General features: G+C 43.9%; 2 protein-coding genes across 3 annotated transcripts in view; one reads left to right on the top strand and one right to left on the bottom strand.

Annotated features, from left to right (window-relative positions):
- Positions 1–12,994, bottom strand: part of zmynd12 (zinc finger, MYND-type containing 12) — a 37,476-nt gene extending 24,482 nt beyond the window's left edge. For both annotated transcript variants that reach the window (XM_068017408.1, XM_068017409.1), the window contains exons 1-3: positions 12,843–12,994; positions 9,337–9,478; positions 5,783–5,954 (exon numbers count right to left, since the gene is read on the bottom strand). In XM_068017408.1, coding sequence (XP_067873509.1) covers positions 5,783–5,954; positions 9,337–9,478; positions 12,843–12,958 — 430 coding nt within the window. In that variant the 5' untranslated portion in view covers positions 12,959–12,994. The remainder of the gene's footprint in view (positions 1–5,782; positions 5,955–9,336; positions 9,479–12,842) is intronic.
- Positions 12,995–13,234: 240 nt separating this feature from the next.
- On the top strand, positions 13,235–17,959 carry ppcs (phosphopantothenoylcysteine synthetase). Its single transcript, XM_068017410.1, has 3 exons — positions 13,235–13,815; positions 16,383–16,486; positions 16,971–17,959. The coding sequence occupies exons 1-3, from the start codon at positions 13,284–13,286 to the stop codon at positions 17,301–17,303; spliced, it is 969 nt and encodes a 322-aa protein (XP_067873511.1). The 5' UTR covers positions 13,235–13,283; the 3' UTR covers positions 17,304–17,959.
- Positions 17,960–18,591: the final 632 nt, after the last annotated feature.

Genomic DNA, 18,591 nt, shown 5'->3' with positions numbered 1-18,591 from the left:
GTCTGTCCACTGGTTTTTAGTTTTTAGTTTTAGAGATACGCACTGAAACAAGCCCTTCGGCCCACCGAGTCTGTGCTGACCATCAACCACCCATTTATACTAATCCTACACTAATTCCATATTCCTACCACATCCCCACCTGTCCCTATATTTCCCTACCATACTAGGGGCAATTTATAATGGCCAATTAACCTATCAACCTGCAAGTCTTTGGCATATGGGAGGAAACCGGAGCACCCGGAGGAAACCCACGCAGACACAGGGAGAACTTGCAAACTCCACACAGACAGTACCCAGAATTGAACCCAGGTCGCTGGAGCTGTGAGGCTGCGGTGCTAATCACTGCGCTGCCCACACATGACAATGACACATGAAAATGACAAAAATAGAAGCACCCAGCTGAAAATAGGAAAAGCCAGCTGCTGGCTGACACTTTCCGAAATTCACTCTCTATATATGTCGAGTGAACCCATGGCCACCCGCAGCAACAAATCACAGATCATAGTAATAGGAAAACTAATGAGATAAGATTGATGTTACTCCTAGCAGTCGATATCATCCAGAACCACCCCCAACCAATGAAAACCAATTGCGTGCATCCTCCACCATTAAGCAAAGATTTCACCGATAATATTTTGATATCTCCACTGCAGAGGTTGAATTTCAACCCCCTTCAGCAACCCAGTGAGCAGGGATAATTAACCCCTCCATTTGACTCAGCAGATCAGCACCAAACCCCCTCCTGCCCCCAACACACTGAGCTGAAATTTCAACATCCCCAAGAACCAGAGTTGAAACATTGGATGCCCAAGAATCCATTAATGATTAATTGTCAAGGACAAAGGAGTGGAAGCCTGGCAGTAACCAGGTGCAAATGTGGAGTAATCAGTTCAGCCATGAACTTATTGAATGGCGGAGCAGGCTTGCTCCTAATTCGTATGTTTGTAACCATCTGACCTTCCCTAACAACCAAGGTAAGAAACTCCTAGCTCTTTGACAAAGGGAGCAGGAAAGCCTCCAGACTTCCTCCTCACACACTCAGCGGAGATTGATAGTGACTCCCTTCAACCCCCACTGAGCACAATACCCCTTCCCATCCCCTGAGCTGAAACAATGTGCTTCTTCTAGCCACTCACTTGGATGCAACCCAGTGTCAGCCACACCTGAGCTGAAAATCTACCTTCTGTAAAAACCCCAGCATGTGAGAAGAAAAACATGACCCCTCCCTCAAGATGGAATTGGGCCTAGGTACAGTGCAGAACCCCTCATCCTCTATCTTCCTTATGGTGTCAGCAATGGCTCAGTTCGGAGCACTCTTGCCTCTGCATTTGAATGTTGTGGGTTCAAGTCCCACTCCAGGACCTGAGCACAAAAATCTATGCTGACACTCCAGTGCAGTAATGAGGGAGTGCTGTGCTGTTGGAGGTGCTATCTTTCAGATGAGATGTTAAACTTAGGCTTTGGCTGCCATCTCAGATGGATGTAAGAGATCACTTGACACATTTTGAAGAAGAGCAGGGGAGTTATCCCTGGTGTCCTGGCCAATATTTATCCTTCAATTAACATCACAAAAAAGATTGTCATTATCACATTGCTGTTTGTGGGAGCTTGCAGTGTGCAAATTGGCTGCTGTGTTTCCTGCATTATAACAGTGACTACTCTTCAAAAGTAATTAATTGGCTGTAGGGTATTTTGTGAAGTCAAGAATGGCATTATATAAATGCAAGTCTTTTCCTTTCTCCATTCATCCTCTTCCCTTGCCCAATTCCCCCTCCCTATTCCACTCCCATCGCCTCTCCGTGATAAAACAGGCACTGACCCAGTGCCACACACCCCTTCATTGTGGTCTCTGGCTCCTTCTCGTCTACCCGCTCCTGTCCGTGGGAACAGCTTTGTATCAACATTTAACTGCAGTACCCGTTACACCTGTAGGTGGCAGTGTAATAAAAGTTTTCGATGTTAAATGTCTTAATATTATCTGCCAATAGCAACCATAATTCTGAGTTAATCTTAAAATAAATCCAAGGGTCGCTGTGGAGCAACCTAATTTTTTTGAAACTCCACTGAGGTAGGCAGCAGACATGTGGATAAAGGATCTGTAAAGGAAGGGAAGGAATGACGGGTGATTGTCAATTGTTCCCTGTGTACCCTATGTAAGTAGAATGCAGAAACAAATTTTATTGTTGACATTAATGGTGACTAATCGAACACCTTCCCATTTCCAGTGCTCAACAGAAGACTCTGATCTGTGTTTTTATATTTTCAAGTTATTCTCTTTGGCCTCCTTATCTCGAGAGACAATGGGTAAGTGCCTGGAGGTGGTCAGTGGTGTGTGGAGCAGCGCCTGGAGTGGCTATAAAGGCCAATTCAAGAGTGACAGGCTCTTCCACAGGTGCTGCAGAGAAATTTGTTTGTCTGGGCTGTTACACAGTTGGCTCTCCCCTTGCGCTTCTGTCTTTTTTCCTGCCAACTACTAAGTCTCTTCGACTCGCCACACTTTAGCCCCGCCTTTATGGCTGCCCGCCAGCTCTAGCGAACACTGGCAACTAACTCCCACGACTTGTGATCAATGTCACAAGATTTCATGTCGCGTTTGCAGACGTCTTTAAAGCGGAGACGTGGACGGCCGGTGGGTCTGAAACCAGTGGCGAGCTCGCTGTACAATGTGTCTTTGGGGATCCTGCCATCTTCCATACGGCTCACATGGCCAAGCCATCTCAAGCGCTGCTGACTCAGTAGTGTGCATAAGCTGGGGATGTTGGCCGCCTCGAGGACTTCTGTGTTGGCGATACGGTCCTGCCACCTGATGCCAAGTATTCTCCGGAGGCAGCGAAGATGGAATGAATTGAGACGTCGCTCTTGGCTGACATACGTTGTCCAGGCCTCGCTGCCATAGAGCAAGGTACTGAGGACACAGGCCTGATACACTCGGACTTTTGTGTTCCGTGTCAGTGCGCCATTTTCCCACACTCTCTTGGCCAGTCTGGACATAGCAGTGGAAGCCTTTCCCAAGCGCTTGTTGATTTCTGCATCTAAAGACAGGTTACTGGTGATAGTTGAGCCTAGGTAGGTGAACTCTTGAACCACTTCCAGAGCGTGGTCGCCAATATTGATGGATGGAGCATTTCTGACATCCTGCCCCATGATGTTTGTTTTCTTGAGGCTGATGGTTAGGCCAAATTCATTGCAGGCAGCCGCAAACCTGTCGATGAGACTCTGCAGGCACTCTTCAGTGTGAGATGTTAAAGCAGCATCGTCAGCAAAGAGGAGTTCCCTGATGAGGACTTTCTGTACTTTGGACTTCGCTCTTAGACGGGCAAGGTTGAACAACCTGCCCCCTGATCTTGTGTGGAGGAAAATTCCTTCCTCAGAGGACTTGAACGCATGTGAAAGCAGCAGGGAGAAGAAAATCCCAAAAAGTGTGGGTGCGAGAACACAGCCCTGTTTCACGCCACTCAGGATAGGAAAGGGCTCTGAGGAGGAGCCACCATGATGAATTGTGCCTTTCATATTGTCATGGAATGAGGTGATGATACTTAGTAGCTTTGGTGGGCATCCAATCTTTTCTAGTAGTCTGAAGAAACCACGTCTGCTGACGAGGTCAAAGGCTTTCAATGTAGAGGGGCACCTGTTGTTCACGGCATTTCTCCTGTATCTGACGAAGTGCGAACAGCATGTCAACGGTCGATCTCTCTGCACGAAAGCCACACTGTGCCTCAGGGTAGACGCGCTTGGCCAGCTTCTGGAGCCTGTTTAGAGCGACTCGAGCAAAGACTTTCCCCACTATGCTGAGCAGGGAGATTCCACGGTAGTTGTTGCAGTCACCGCGGTCACCCTTGTTCTTATAGAGGGTGATGATATTGGCATCGCGCATGTCCTGGGGTACTGCTCCCTCGTCCCAGCACAGGCATAGCAGTTCATGTAGTGCTGAGAGTATAGCAGGCTTGGCACTCTTGATTATTTCAGGGGTAATGCTGTCCTTCCCAGGGGCTTTTCCGCTGGCTAGAGAATCAATTGCATCACTGAGTTCCGATTTGGTTGGCTGTATGTCCAGCTCATCCATGACTGGTAGAGGCTGGGCTGCATTGAGGGCAGTCTCAGTGACAACATTCTCCCTGGAGTACAGTTCTAGGTAGTGCTCAACCCAGCGGTCCATTTGTTTGCGTTGGTCAGTGATTATGTCCCCTGATTTAGATTTGAGGGGGGCGATCTTCTTGATGGTTGGCCCAAGAGCTCTCTTAATGCCATCATACATTCCTCTGATATTTCCAGTGTCTGAGGCCACCTGAAGAACCAAGACAGCATGGAGTAGGCTTCGCCATCAGAAACTCTTTGCTCAACATGATAGAGCCTCCCTCAAATGGCTCGGAACGCATACTGTCCATCCGACTGCTCACCACCTCTGGCCCAGTACACCTACTCAGCATCTATGCTCCAACACTCTGCTCCCCACCTGAAGCTAAAGACCAGTTCTACGAGGAACCCCATAACATCATTAGCAGCATCCCCAACACTGAACACCTATTCCTGCTGGGGGACTTTAATGCCAGGGTTGGGGCCGACCATGACTCATGGCCCTCCTGCCTTGGGCGCTATGGCGTTGGAAGGATGAATGAAAACGGGCAGAGACTGCTTGAGTTGTGTACCTATCATAACCTCTGCATCACCAACTCGTTCTTTCACACTAAACCCTGTCACCAGGTTTCATGGAGGCACCCAAGATCGTGTCGTTGGCACCAGCTAGACCTCATTGTCACAAGGCGAGCCACCTTAAACAGTGTTCAAATCACACGCAGCTTCCACAGTGCGGACTGCGACACCGACCAAGTTATATTTTATATAATTAATGGGGAAAAAATCAAGGGTGCACACCCTACGCTGAAGACGAAATGCTGTCATTAACAATCAAGTGTAATCTTAATGCAGCACAGCATATTCTCCCTTTTGAATGATTGAATAAGACATTGGTTTGTAAAACACAGGAACAGGAGACCATTCAGCCCCTCGAGCTATTCAATTTGATCACGACTGACCCAGTATCTTAATTTCATCTACCTATCTTGGTTCTGTAATACTCATGCCTGATAAAAGTCTATCAATCTCAGTTTTGAAATTTTCAATTGACTCAACAGTTTATTTCCAGATTTCCACTACCCTTTGTGTGAAGAAGTGCTTCCTGATATCATCCCAATCAGTCTAGCTCTATTTTCAATTTTATGCCCCCTTGTTCTGGACTGACCTACCAGAGGAAATATTTTTTCTATATTGACCATATCATCTCCTTTAATTATCTTAAACACTTCAATTAGATCACCCTTAAGTTTTCTATACTGAATCCAAGCCTTGACTATGCAACCTGTCCTCATAACTTTTAGCCAAGATATCATTCTGGTGAATCTGCACTGCACTCTGCTCCAATATATCCTTCCTGAGGTAGGGTGCCCAGAACTACACTACTCCAAATGCTGTCAAACCAGACCTTTATATAACTGTAACATACCTTCCACCCCTTTGTATTCCATCCCCCTTGAGATAAAGGCCAACATCCATTAGCTTTTAAAATTATATTCGTACCTATCCACTAGCTTTCAGTGATTTCCATTCTTAGACTATTAAATATTCTGCTGCTCCATAGTTCCTAGTTTCTCACCATTTACAAAACAATCTGATCTATCTTTCTTAGGTCCAAAGTGGATAACCTCATACAGCTCATGCTGACACAGTTTAATAATTGTACAGTTCTACACAGGTGACAAGCCCCCATAACACAAGACATTCTTACCAATACTGGCCTCTGCCAAGAGTAATTGAGATGGCACTAGCTCAGCAGAGGTGCTGCCATAAACAGCAGTCGCAAAGCGGAGAGACTGCAAGGCTCCAGGAATAGCTTCCTCGTGTTTACCCTCGAAAAGAAGTTTCTGGGCCACGGTCCGTGTCAGATCGATGAGGTGTTTCTGTAAAACAACAAAAGCATTAGACAAATGTTAAATATCAACATTAAATGTTGAGTTCTTTTTGTTCATAGGAATTACTTTAGCATAGTAGCCAATTAACAGAATTACCAACAGGCAACAGGTACAAGACAGCAAATTAAACTGTATTTGTTTGTTCCAATTTTCCTATCTCCTCTCTTGAAGGCTCTTCTAAGCAAACAGCATGGCAACACTCCATTATCGCACCAACTGCCATTCCTCATGTGTAAATGAGATGGTGAGTTTTTGCAGGCTATTCAACTGTAGAAAAATATCACAGCTGAGTCCGATCCTGTCCTTACCAATGCATTTTCCAACAAGGATTAATGAATTAACAATCTGGAGTGAGAACTCTGGCTGATTTTTAAAAAACTTTTACTAATGCAGCAAACTTATGGGCAAAAATGGATTACAAACATACTCAATGAATAGTGTTAAAATAGTTAAGGATAAAGTTGAAAGAGAATTGGGTGTCTTGATACTCAATATACCTAACTATTGCAGAATGACAATCAGCAAAATTAATACATTATTAATAGAATTAATGGAATAGAAGTCAGAGGAAGCCTAGTCAGACCATATCTTGAGTACAGTGTCTAATGCTATTTCCCAGGATGGAAGGGAGGCATTGAAGTTTTGGAGGCAGTGCAAAGAAAATACATGAGGCTGATTTCTAATGTTAAAGGTCTGAATCAAGACTGAAGAAACTTGGGCTTTTGAGCCTGGAATGGAGGTGTTTGATCTTAAAGAGGTACAGATAGTATATTACGGAAAATATAAATCTGGCAAGTTGGTTGGCATCCTTCCAGCTACGAAAGATGATGGACACACAGCAAACAATCCAGTTTGCTGATGACTGTGAAAGCCAATCCTTGAGAGACAGGTTCTGCCACAAGTGCTGCACGTAAATCTGCCAAGTGGCGCTGTGAGTTGTTCTCTTTGATGTTGGCGCCTGTTGCCAATCTGCTGCCGCAACTGGTCATCGTGGTAATGCACACCAGTGCACAGGATATGGTGCCATTTCCCTCTTTCGCCAGCTAGTGACTCCCACGTGCGATAGTCAACATTTAGGGCCTTCATGTCATGCTTGCAAGTGCCCCACTGGTCGTCTGGCCCCAGCTAAGTCACCATACAGAAGGTTCTTGGGTATGTGACCGTCTTCCGTCCCGCAGATGTGTCCAATCCACCGAGGCCGCCTCTGATTAGTGCCAACACACTTGGAAGCTCTGCCTTTGAGAGGACTGTCGCATTTGTTATTTTATCCTGCCACGTTATATCCATAATGCGCTGCAGACAGTGAAGATGGAAATTATTGAGCTTCTTTTCCTGGTAGCTGTAAGTCACCCATGTTTCACAGCCAGATAGCAAGGTGCTGAGAACACAGGCCTTATAAACCATCAGCTTAGTCCTTAGGGTCAGCTTGGTGTTGTTCCATGCACGTTTTGCAAGTCAGCCAAAGGTGGTAGCTGCTTTCCCTATGCGTGTATTGAGCTCTGCATCAAGGGACAGATTGTCTGTCAGCCTGGACCCAAGGTAGCAGAATTTGCAAACCACTTCCAGTGGGGTGTTATTTATTGTGATCAGGGGCAGAGATGCAACACCTTGTTCCATAACTGGGGTTTTCTTGACGCTTATAGTCAAGGAGAACAAGTTACAGGCACGGGAGAGACAGTCCATGAGTCCTTGTAGCTGAGTTTCTGTGTGAGCGATTAGTGCAGCATCATCAGCTTGGAGGAGTTCTCTGATCAGGACGTGATGTGTTTTAGTCTTCACTTTCAGCTTGTCGTCTGACCTAGTGTGCACATAGGCTCCTTCCATATCTGCAGGGAAGGCGAAGGTCAGGAGCATGGAGAAGAAGATGCCAAACAGAGCAGGAGCTAGGGCACAACCCTGTTTCACTACATTCTTCACTCAGAAAATGTCTGAAGTGGAGCCATCAAACTGTACAGTGCAGTGCATGTTGTCATGGAAGGAGCGAACGTGACTGAGGAGCTTCGGTGGACAGCCAATTTTTCCAAATTCTTGTACAGCCCTGTTCTGCTGATGGTGTCGAATGCTTTAGTGAGATCTACAAAAGTAAAGTAAAGGGGTACATTCTGTTCCCTACACTTCTCTTGTAGCTGTCTTATGGAGAAGGTCATATCTACAGTAGATCTGCCGACATGGAAACCCCTTTAAATTAAATTGTGATAGTTGGAGAATGGAACACAGGTTCAATCTAGTAAAAGACAAGCATCAGACTGATATCGGAAAGTGTGTGGTCAATATATGGAACATAAAACTTTACAGATGTAGACCCTCAAGCGCTCTTGACTCTGCTAATTCTACTTCTTAATAAGTTCGATTTATATATAGCTTAAGACTGCTGTAGAGTTTTTTTCCCATCTACTGAAGAAGCTTGGAGACCATCAAGTATCATGCTGTATTCAGTGAGGTTGTTGGCTTATTGTTCACTCTAGGTACACTACCTCTCATTACTTCACATACAAGGTCACATTTTGGTTCATGGGAAGTCTGACTGTGGATGAGGCCTTTTGCACTGGGCACTATTTTTTTAAGAGCTACTTAATCTGTCTATGTAACCCAGCCTTCCATCTCCACAAACAGCACAGCAGACTATTATAGAGAGTGCATTCATTGTCACTGTTACTTAGTATTGATCTGCCTGATTGATTGGTTTTGTTTCCAAATTGTTTCCAGTATCTCTATTTAGAACACTCAGGGTTCACCAAATCTGCCTGATGAGAACTGGGGGGGAGGGGAGGATAATTAATATCACTATAGATTCATATTACCACTGTAAAGCCACGTGCATATGATGGAAGGTAAGGAATGACTTCATTCATTAATGGCATTTGATCTGTCCATTATGTGTTGTTGCCATTTAAAAAATATCATTTTGAATGCTTACCAATGACTCAGTTGGTAAACAGACTGCCCAGTGTGGGGCTGAGCCATACAGGCCAGCAAGGTTCTAGGTTCAATTCCCAGTCTGTGATGAGTTAGATGATATAAGGAAGGATAGGAATGCGAGTACTAAAATTCACCTTGCACCCCGAGTTAAGGAGGGGAAAGAAGTCAGCCAGGTTTCTACTCTGTATCACAATTCAGATACCTTCCTGCTGTAGATCTGCTAATGTGGACCTCAGGTATAGACAGGATTTGACTTGGCTGTGCTTACCCCATGGTCAATATTAATATCCTGCAAGCACTCAATATCAAGGATCACATATGTAGAATGGTACCAAAGGGCTGTTCGTTCCTATGAAACTATATCCCTAGCATGAGTCAGTGCCTTCAAGGAGAGGAGAAAATTGAAGCAAGAGAAATAACTGAATGAATATGAAAGCTGCTCAATATTTACCTGTCTCTGGACCATCTGCTCCTCACTGTGTTTTCTCTCTTTCGCAGAGCTGAGGAATGATGGCACTGTCCGTATTGGAATCAGGAGCTGGCAAATCTTCTCATGGATCCCATTCCAGTCTGCCTCTTGGTGTGCTACATCACTGACAGAAGACAATTACAGGCACATATTCTTGATAGGTCATCCTTAAAAAAGTAAGATACACATGCTGGCACAGTCTGATATATACAAATGTATTGTAGATCCAGTGAAAGAACTTGCTCTTATATTGCATTTATCACATCTCTGAGAAATTTCCAACATATATCCCATACAATATATTACTTTGTGGTAGTCACAGTTGCATTTGTAGATAATTGCAAAAGCCATTTTGCACATAGCAATGCCCTATAAACAGCAGTGAGATAAATGACTGATTAATTTGTTTTGTTGTTGGTTGAGGATGGAATGTTGACAGGAGAATTCTCTGCTTTTCTTTGAATAGTACCAAGGGATCTTTAACAACCAACAGGACAACTGAAGCAGGCAGACAGGTCCTGGGCTAAACCTCATATATGAAACACCTCAGCCAATACAGTCTATCTTCAGTAGTGCACTGAAATGCCAGGCTAGATTAGTGCCCAAATCTTGCAGTGAACTTACAACAGCCTGATTCAAAGCCAAGAGTGCTATCAACTAAGCCAAGCTGACACTTAAATGTGGTAGGATGTGAGCTTGTCCCTTCAATTCCACACACAGTTCCTGATCTCAAAGCTGCTGTACAGAAGCACTGAGCAAAGTCCAAGTGATTCTACTTGGAAGGAGAAACTGGAGGCACAATTGCTCCAGAGCACTTGCATCCAACTAGCATCTGCATAAGTCTGGGAACGGCTGAAAGTCAGCAGTTCACTTCTCATGAATAGGCATTGCATGATCCAGGGGAGATAAAAGGGATCAAAATGGAAACCTAGGAAAGCAATCTCTACTGCATGGATTTGGGATTTTCAGTTTTCGCACCATTCAGACTGCTCCAAGTCAAAGTGGCAACTTATATCAGCTTGTGAGCAGTTTAGTGCAGTCTGATACAACGTGGCCCAGTCTCCAAAGTTATACTAAAGGGTTTCAAAAAGTTTGCTTACAACTTCAATAACCACCAATACATAGGGAATGGTTTCAATTTCAATTTAATGGTTTCCACTGTGAAGGCCTTCCAAATTTTTTTAACCATTGTACATATTTATTTTAATTAAACTCCTGTCATTCTTTGCCCATAGTTCAAACTACTGCAGCAATTTTCTCTTTACAATCACTAATATAATAACAAAATAAATGCAGCTTCACTTTTACAACAGTTTAAACAGGATGATAATCACCATAAATTAAGAAAACTGTGAATAGGCTTCGTTCAAAGGGAATGCTGCCCTTGTCCTTCACGCAGAACCATTTGTCCTTATTTCACTCTTCCAAGGGTAAAAGCCATCTGCGTATCAGACTAAGTCCCACTGCAGTGAGACTATAGAACCATAGAGGGTTATAACACAGAAGGAAGCCACTTGGTCCATTGCGTCTGTGTCAACCCTTTTCTGGAGCAATTCCAAATGAATCCCACTGCCCTACTCTCTTCTCCCTTGCCCTGTATCTTTCTCTGCTTCAAACATTTATCCAATTTTCCCTGAAAAGATGCAATGTCCTCTGCCTCAACCATTCTCTGTGGCAAAGCACACTACACTCCATCAATGTAAAGACATTTCTTCTTAACCTCTGGCTTCATTTCCTGAGCTCTCATTGTCTCCCCAGTAGATGAAATAATCTTTCATTTGTAGTCTATCAAAACCCCATATAATTTAAAAAGTCTTTATTAAATCTCAACAACTTGCATTAATACAGCACATTTAATGCTGTAAGATAAGTCCCAACCTGCTTCATTGATGCATAAAGAAAAATGGACACCAAGCTGAAGAAGGAAATATTAGAAGATGTAACTAAAACATGGTCCAAGTTTTAAGAAGCGTCTAAAGGAAGCCAGAGAGATAGAGAGATGGAGAGGTGGGAATTCCAGAGTATGGAGCTGGGTAGTGGAAACCGTAATTGTCAACGGTAAGGTGAAAGGAGAGGGGATGCACAAGAGGTCTGAGTCAGAGGAATGGAGGGTTTGGGAGGGATGTCCTAGTACTGAAGGAGTAAGAAGATAGGGAGGGTGCAGTTGTGGAGGGATTTAAACATCAAGGTGAAAATTTTAATTTTGAGGTGCTGGGGAACTGGGAGCCAATATAGATCAAGAGGATAGGAGGTAATGAATGAGTGGGACTTGCTGTGGGATAGGATATGGGCAGCAGAGGTTTGGATGAAATGAACTGTATGGAGCGTAAAGGATGGGTAGACGGATAGAAAAGCATTAGACAGTTGAGTCTAGATGTTTCAAAAGCATGCATAAGGGTTTCAGCAGTAGATGGGATAAGGTAGGTACTTGGAAGGTAGTGTTATAGAGATGAAATAAGTAGTCTTTGAGATGGAGAGAGTATGGAGTCAGAAGCTCATCTCGAGTTCCTTGAGGATGCTGAGACTGTCAACATTCCAGTTCAGTGACCGGGAAGGGGGATGGAGTTGGTGGTGAGGGGACAGAGTCTGCATTGGGAGCATCAATCTTCCCAATGTTTAACTGGAGGAAACTGCAGCTCATCCAAGACTGGATGTCAGACAAGCGGTTTTATAGGACAGAGGCAGTAGAGAGGGTGAGAGAGGTGACGGAATAGCGACAGCAGATGATTTTGTGAAAGGGTGGCAGATCTATATGAGAAAGAGGAGGGGGCAAGGATACATACTGAGGACTGCTGAGATGAGAGTGTGAGGATGCGAAGAGAAGCCATTGGTAGAAATGCTCTGGCAAAATTAGATAGGTAAGAGTGGAATCAAGAGTGTCATCAAACTGGAGTGCCCAGGCTAGGCACTGGAAGAGGATGGTGTGGCCATCTGTGTCAGTTGTAGGAAGATTAAGGAGGGAAAATGCCCCATGGTCATACTGTGGGAGGGGTGGAAACCGAAATAGAGAGAATAAGGAAAGGAGTTTAGTTTAGTGATACAGCACTGAAACAGGCCCTTCGGCCCACCGAGTCTGTGCCGACCATCAACCATCCATTTATACTAATCCTATATTCCTACCACATCCCCACCTGTCCCTATATTCCCCTACCACCTACCTATACTAGGGGCAATTGCTAACGGCCAATTTACCTATCAACCTGCAAGTCTTTGGCATGTGGGAGGAAACCGGAGCACCCGGAGGAAACCCACGCAGACACAGGGAGAACTTGCAAACTCCACACAGGCAGTACCCGGAATTGAACCCGGGTCGCTGGAGCTGTGAGGCTGCGGTGCTAACCACTGCGCCACTGTGCCGCAGTTGGGGAGGGATGGGCACGAATTTGAGGCAACAAGACTTCAGAGAGGAAAAGAAGGTTGCAGTTTGGACAGTAGTTTGCAAGGAGAGTTTTTGAAGAGTGATGTGATGTTGGTGCTTTTTTACTCACCAGTAATAAGTCACCCTGCACTGGGAACACATAACATAAGCGGTTTTTTGGCATATCTCACATTCTAGTTTGACGCCTTTGGGATTAGCAAGTGGATAAATCGAAGAACTGAGCATCTCGGTGTGCTTAGCTTAGCTTCTTCTCGGCTGCGGTTGCTAGGGACTTCTGGCCCGTTGCTAAGGACTCTGACCTCTGAACCCAGTGCTTGCGGCACATCTTAGTGCATCCCCCCAACAAACAGATCAAATCACAAATCGAAACTTAAAATAGATGAATAGAAAAAAATCACATATTTAAATATCAAAGTGTCCTTCCTGTGACTAGTTGATGGCCGACTTTTTAAAACTAGTGAGGGGGTTGGGGGTTATTGTTGGTGCCTGGCGGACTTGTTAGTGGGTGGAAGGGCTGGCACCCGGACGTTAATTGAGAGGGGACCAGTTCATGATGGCGGCGGTGAAGAGTGAGTCGGAGTGGAGCGGCTTTTTCTCAGACTGCGTGCCGCCGCCCAATGCGGACAACGCGGCTAAGGCCATGGCCGAGTTCGCGGTGCGGCACGCCACGGAAGGGCGCAGGGTGGTGCTGGTGACCTCGGGAGGCACCAAGGTGCCGCTGGAGTCGCGGACCGTCCGCTTCCTGGACAATTTCAGCAGCGGCTGGCGCGGCGCCGTGTCCGTTGAGCATTTCCTCGGCCTGGGCTACGCCGTTATTTTCCTGCACCGCCACCGCTCGCTCTACCCGTTCTCCCGGCGCTACTCCGGTCTCAACATGCTGGACGCGTTGAAGGCCGTGCTGGACATCAGAACTACCTGCTGGCGGGTGGAAGCCGACCAGGCGGTGTTGCCGGACATCGTGCCGGTGCTGCAGCGCTATGCGGCCGTGCGAGAAGCCGGCCTACTCTTACCCGTGGAATTCAGCACCTTATCCGACTATCTGTACCTGCTGAGGGCGGCGGCTCAGGCGCTCAACTCCATCGGTGAGGAAATTAATACTCGGGTTCGGTCGCTTCGTGGTCATGTAACTGGACTATTAAATCAGAGTTCCGAAGAACGGTCACTGACCCGAAGCGTTGACTCTACTTCTCTTTCCACAGATGCTGCCAGACCTGCTGAGTGGTTCCAGCATTTCTTGTTTTTATTTCAGATTTCCAGTATCCGCAGTATTTTGCTTCTATTAAATCAGGATTAATGATTTGAAGACACGAGTTCAAATCCTATCACAGTAGTTGGGGAATTTAAATTAAATTGATTAAATACAATCTGGAATATTATCTGTAATGTTGACTGTAAAACTACCAGATTGGTGTAAAAACCCAAAATACTGGGGATGCTGGAAATGTGAAATAAGAAATGTATGAAATACTCAACAGGTTTGGCAACATATGTGGCAAGAAAAACAGAAGGGAAAGCTGAAAGGTCATCGACTTGAAACGTTAACTCTGTTTCTCTCTCCACAGATGCTGCCAGACCTACTGAGTATTTCCAGCACTTTGTTTTTATGTTTTAAAAACCCACCTGGTTCACTAATGTCCTTTAGGAAAGGAAATCTGCCATTCATACTCAGTTTTGCCTATATGTAACTCCAGACCCACAGCAATGTGGTTACTTAACTGCTTAGTAGTATTCAAAAAGGTTGCTCACCACTACCACCTTCGCAAGGACAATTGAAGATGTCTCAATAAGTGCTTGCCTTGCTAGTGACACATCTGGGAATGAATAAAAAGATGGGCTGTTTAATGTTGATGCGTTACTAAGATTTTAGTGAAGTGTGAGGGCACGTGTGTGAAATTTTCAAATGGAATATGTGTATTATATATTTTACACTGAATCTAACTAGGATTTCTTCCAACCAAACATTGGAAAGAACAAAGCCATTGTCTTTGGTCCCTACCACAAACTTTGTTCCCTAGCCACCGCCTTTCCTTCTCCCTGGCTACTGTCTGAGGCTCAACTAGACCATTCATGACCTTCGTGTCATATTTGACTTTGGAACAACCTACCAACCACATCGAATTATAGAATGGTTACAGCACAGAAGGAGGCCATTCAGCCTGTCATGTCCATGCCGGCTGTCTGCAAGAGCAACTCAGCTTGTCCCAATCCTTGCCTTTTCCCTGTAGCTCTGTAATTTTGTTCTTTAACAACAACTTGCATTTATATAGCACCTTTTAATGTGGTAAACTGCCTCAATGTGCTTCACTGAGTGATTATTTGACACTGAGCCACATAAGGAGATATTAGAACAGACGGTCAAAAGCTTGGTCAAAGAGGTAGGTTTTAAAGATTGTCTTAAAGGAGGAGAGGTAGAGAGGCTTTGGTTGTCGAAAGATTACAGTTTGAGCTGTGTAGTGCTGGTGGTTACAAGCCTATTGGGATAATCTGTGGTGTTGAATTAAAGGTGAATTAGCATTACATCATATTGGATAATGTGTAATTTTCCAAAACAAGTCATATAATGCACAGTATTTATACTGGGGGAGGAAGGGTAGTTGCATGTCACCGATCACGAGGTGTAAAAGACATGAGTTCCTGTTGTGGTGTTGTATTGTGATGCAAAGTACATATTTGCCTTTTGAGCTGTTCTACAAAAATATTTTTGAAATTCCAGCTGCTGTTGATAGCTTCTACATGTAAGGAATACAACATCTATTTTCTGACCTTTGAGAAACCCCCTTATGTCTTGTGCCTGCTTCCCCATACAAAACTTGGCTTTTTTTTAACCTTCCCTATGAAAAAGACTTGCATTTTTGTAGCATCTTTCACAACCTCAACAATAAAATACAATAGTAATTGTGTTTCAAAAGTAATGTAGGAATGCAGCAGCTAATTTGTGCACAGCAATGTGACAATGACCAGATTTTTTTTGGGGTGATGTTAATTGAGGGATAAATATTGGCCAGGACACTGGGGAGATCTCACCAGCTCCTCTTTGAAATATTGCATGGGATCTTTTATATCCACCTGAGGGGGCAGATAGGACCCCTCTTTTTTAACCATCACATCTGAAAGACGGCACTCAACAGTGTAGCACTCCCTCAGTACTGGAGGATTGTCTTAAGGTATATACCAGATGGTAATGCTCCTTTCAAAAAAAAAATTCAGCCTGGTCAAAATTAGATATTTGGCTGAAAGCTGTTGGTTCTATTTGGATTTGCATCTGGTGTATTCTGTTCTGCACACATTTATATAAACTGGGAGATTAACTTTCATTAGCAGATACATTCTTGTATTAGAGCAGTCACTCCATTCCAGCCACAAATGATTGAAACTTTTTACTTTGCTATTCTTTTTTCTGTATTTGGTGTCCAGACATTGAGTTAGATGGACTGCTGCTGAAAGAGGGACGAGCAGAGACTTATGTAGTTGGTTCTGTTTATAAATTCAGTAGAATGAAGAATAATTTCTACACTGCTGTGTTCCATATTAGAATTTACAAGTCCGATTACTCACTAGACAGGAAAATCGATGTTATTTAAGCATGTAATTATATCTACAAGGCATGGCATTATGAAGTAGGTAATTTGTGACTTTTTTTGTTCCGCAGGACCAAAAGCCATGTTCTACCTTGCAGCAGCCGTGTCTGATTTTTTCATTCCTGCCTCTGAGATGCCAGAACACAAAATCCAGTCAGGTGTTAGCCCTCTGCAGGTGAGTGAGAAGTGGACTATCCTTAGAGAGCAGGGTTATGAGGAATAAAGCCTGGCTCAGGTATAAAATTAAAACCTGACCCGACAACAGCCAACCCGAACCCAACCCAAGTCCTTTAATTTTTTTGAATACCCAACCCGAAAATAACATTTTTGGAACAGAACAAAAATCATAGACTAAAACAAAAACAATACGAAACAAAACAGTACAGTCAGGTCCAACCCGAGCCCGAATGCTGGACGCAGAATACAGACCAACTTGAACCTGACATGTAGTCAGGTTTGGTCGGGTAGCCAGGCTTTGATGAGGAATATTTGTTTCACCTGAAGTGGATGTTCTCTCATGCCCTCTGGCTAGAACTAACAGTTTGGGTTACGTTTGTGCAATTTTCCATCTCCAGTTGGGATTGCTTCTTTTAAATTTTAAAGTGGATATTCTTGGAGAAAGGTTAGTTTATTGAATGTGATTTTTTTTTTCTTCAAAGCTAACTATGCAAATGGTTCCCAAGATGCTTACCCCTCTCGTAAAGGATTGGGCTCCTCAGGCATTTGTCACATCCTTCAAGTTGGAGACTGATCCATCACAGCTGATTGCCCGAGCACGTAAAGCTTTAGCAACTTACAGACATCAGGTTGTGGTTGCCAATGCCCTTGAAACGCGGAAGGTGTGCGTTGTAATAGTAACGGCAGACTCTCAAACTAACTTAGTGCTTTCAGAGAATGAAGTGAAGCAACACCATGAAATCGAAGAGAAGATTGTGAAACACTTAAGTGAATGCCACACTAATTTTATGGAGAAGAGCAACAATCCTGCATAAAGATATTTCTCGAGTTATTGAGGAATAGTTGTCTGACAAAGGAATATGATCTGTTGAAATGTTACTTTTTAAAAAAAAACTTGCACGTGAATAAAGCCAGCTGGGTGATCTGGTATTGTGCTTAATAAAGGTTTTAAAAAAACAAGCACTAATATATGTAGTTTGGGCTAAATCTAAAACTTAGCTTCTGACTGCATTAAAATTTCCTCCTTGAACCATGACAAACTGATAAAAGGCACCACAGAACTCGGTGTACCTGGAATGGGAAATACAAAGGCATGTAACTGCAATATTCAGTGATGGCACCTGCCTTGGTGTGATTATTTAATCTGTATGTGTCTTTTGAAACTATTTCTGGTGCAGGTGGTTGAAGGACTAAATAATTGCAGCGGGAAGGAGTTTTTAAAACTTTCAGTAATACTTCTTGGTTGTGTGCGCAGTAAAAATACCCCAGTATTATTAAATAGGGCAAAACTATTTTTTATCAATATAGTTGAATTCACTGGATGATATATGCTGTAAATAAACTAAACCAGAATATTGTAGCATAAATCTTGGGATACAGCTTTCACAAATGAGAAAGTTATAGCGAATACGAGTGAATACAATTGATATCTTGATCCTAAGCTGAAATAAAATGCAATGATGTACATTAATTATTTTTTGCCATTTGTGATTTTCCTTCTTTGGTAATCAGTGCCATTCCACATTGTTATGCTAGGCCCCACCTATCAAGAATGAGGCACATTAATTTTGTCATGAACATTGATTTTAAACTGTTACTGGAGTGAGGGGAGGTCTTGAACAGATCAGCTGTGGCTGGAAAAGGCATTTGCATATTAACAGATGGTGTGTGGAAGGACAAAGCAGCCATTCACTAACATTCAACCCACAATGGACTTTTGATCAGATGTTGAAGGTGGGGGAGCTCGCATGCCAGATTAACTAAGATGGCCGAATACACAAACGGACATGGTCAAACCAGCTAGTCCCATGGCTAACCTGCTGGGTAACTTGAGTTTTTTGAATTTGTACAAACAGCTGGGGTAGAAAGCTATTTGCTCCTGGACTGAGAAGATCTCTATACTGTCTGCTCCCATCTCTTTCTCATAAGCCTCTGAATCCACTGAAGATACATGAACCCCAAGAGAAAAAAGTCTCCTCCAGCTACTGAGGTTTAAGAAGAATACTGGGCCCCATCAAAAAGCAAGATCTACCAACAATCAAGGACTCTACAGTGAGCTCGAAGAACGGTAACAATAATTCTTCAGATATTGCCTCAAACCTT

The sequence above is a fragment of the Heterodontus francisci genome, chromosome 37 (assembly GCF_036365525.1).
Source record: "Heterodontus francisci isolate sHetFra1 chromosome 37, sHetFra1.hap1, whole genome shotgun sequence".
Lineage (NCBI taxonomy): Eukaryota > Metazoa > Chordata > Chondrichthyes > Heterodontiformes > Heterodontidae > Heterodontus > Heterodontus francisci.
The sequence above is the reverse complement of the archived record's forward strand: the minus strand, read 5'-3'. Positions and strand labels throughout refer to the sequence as shown.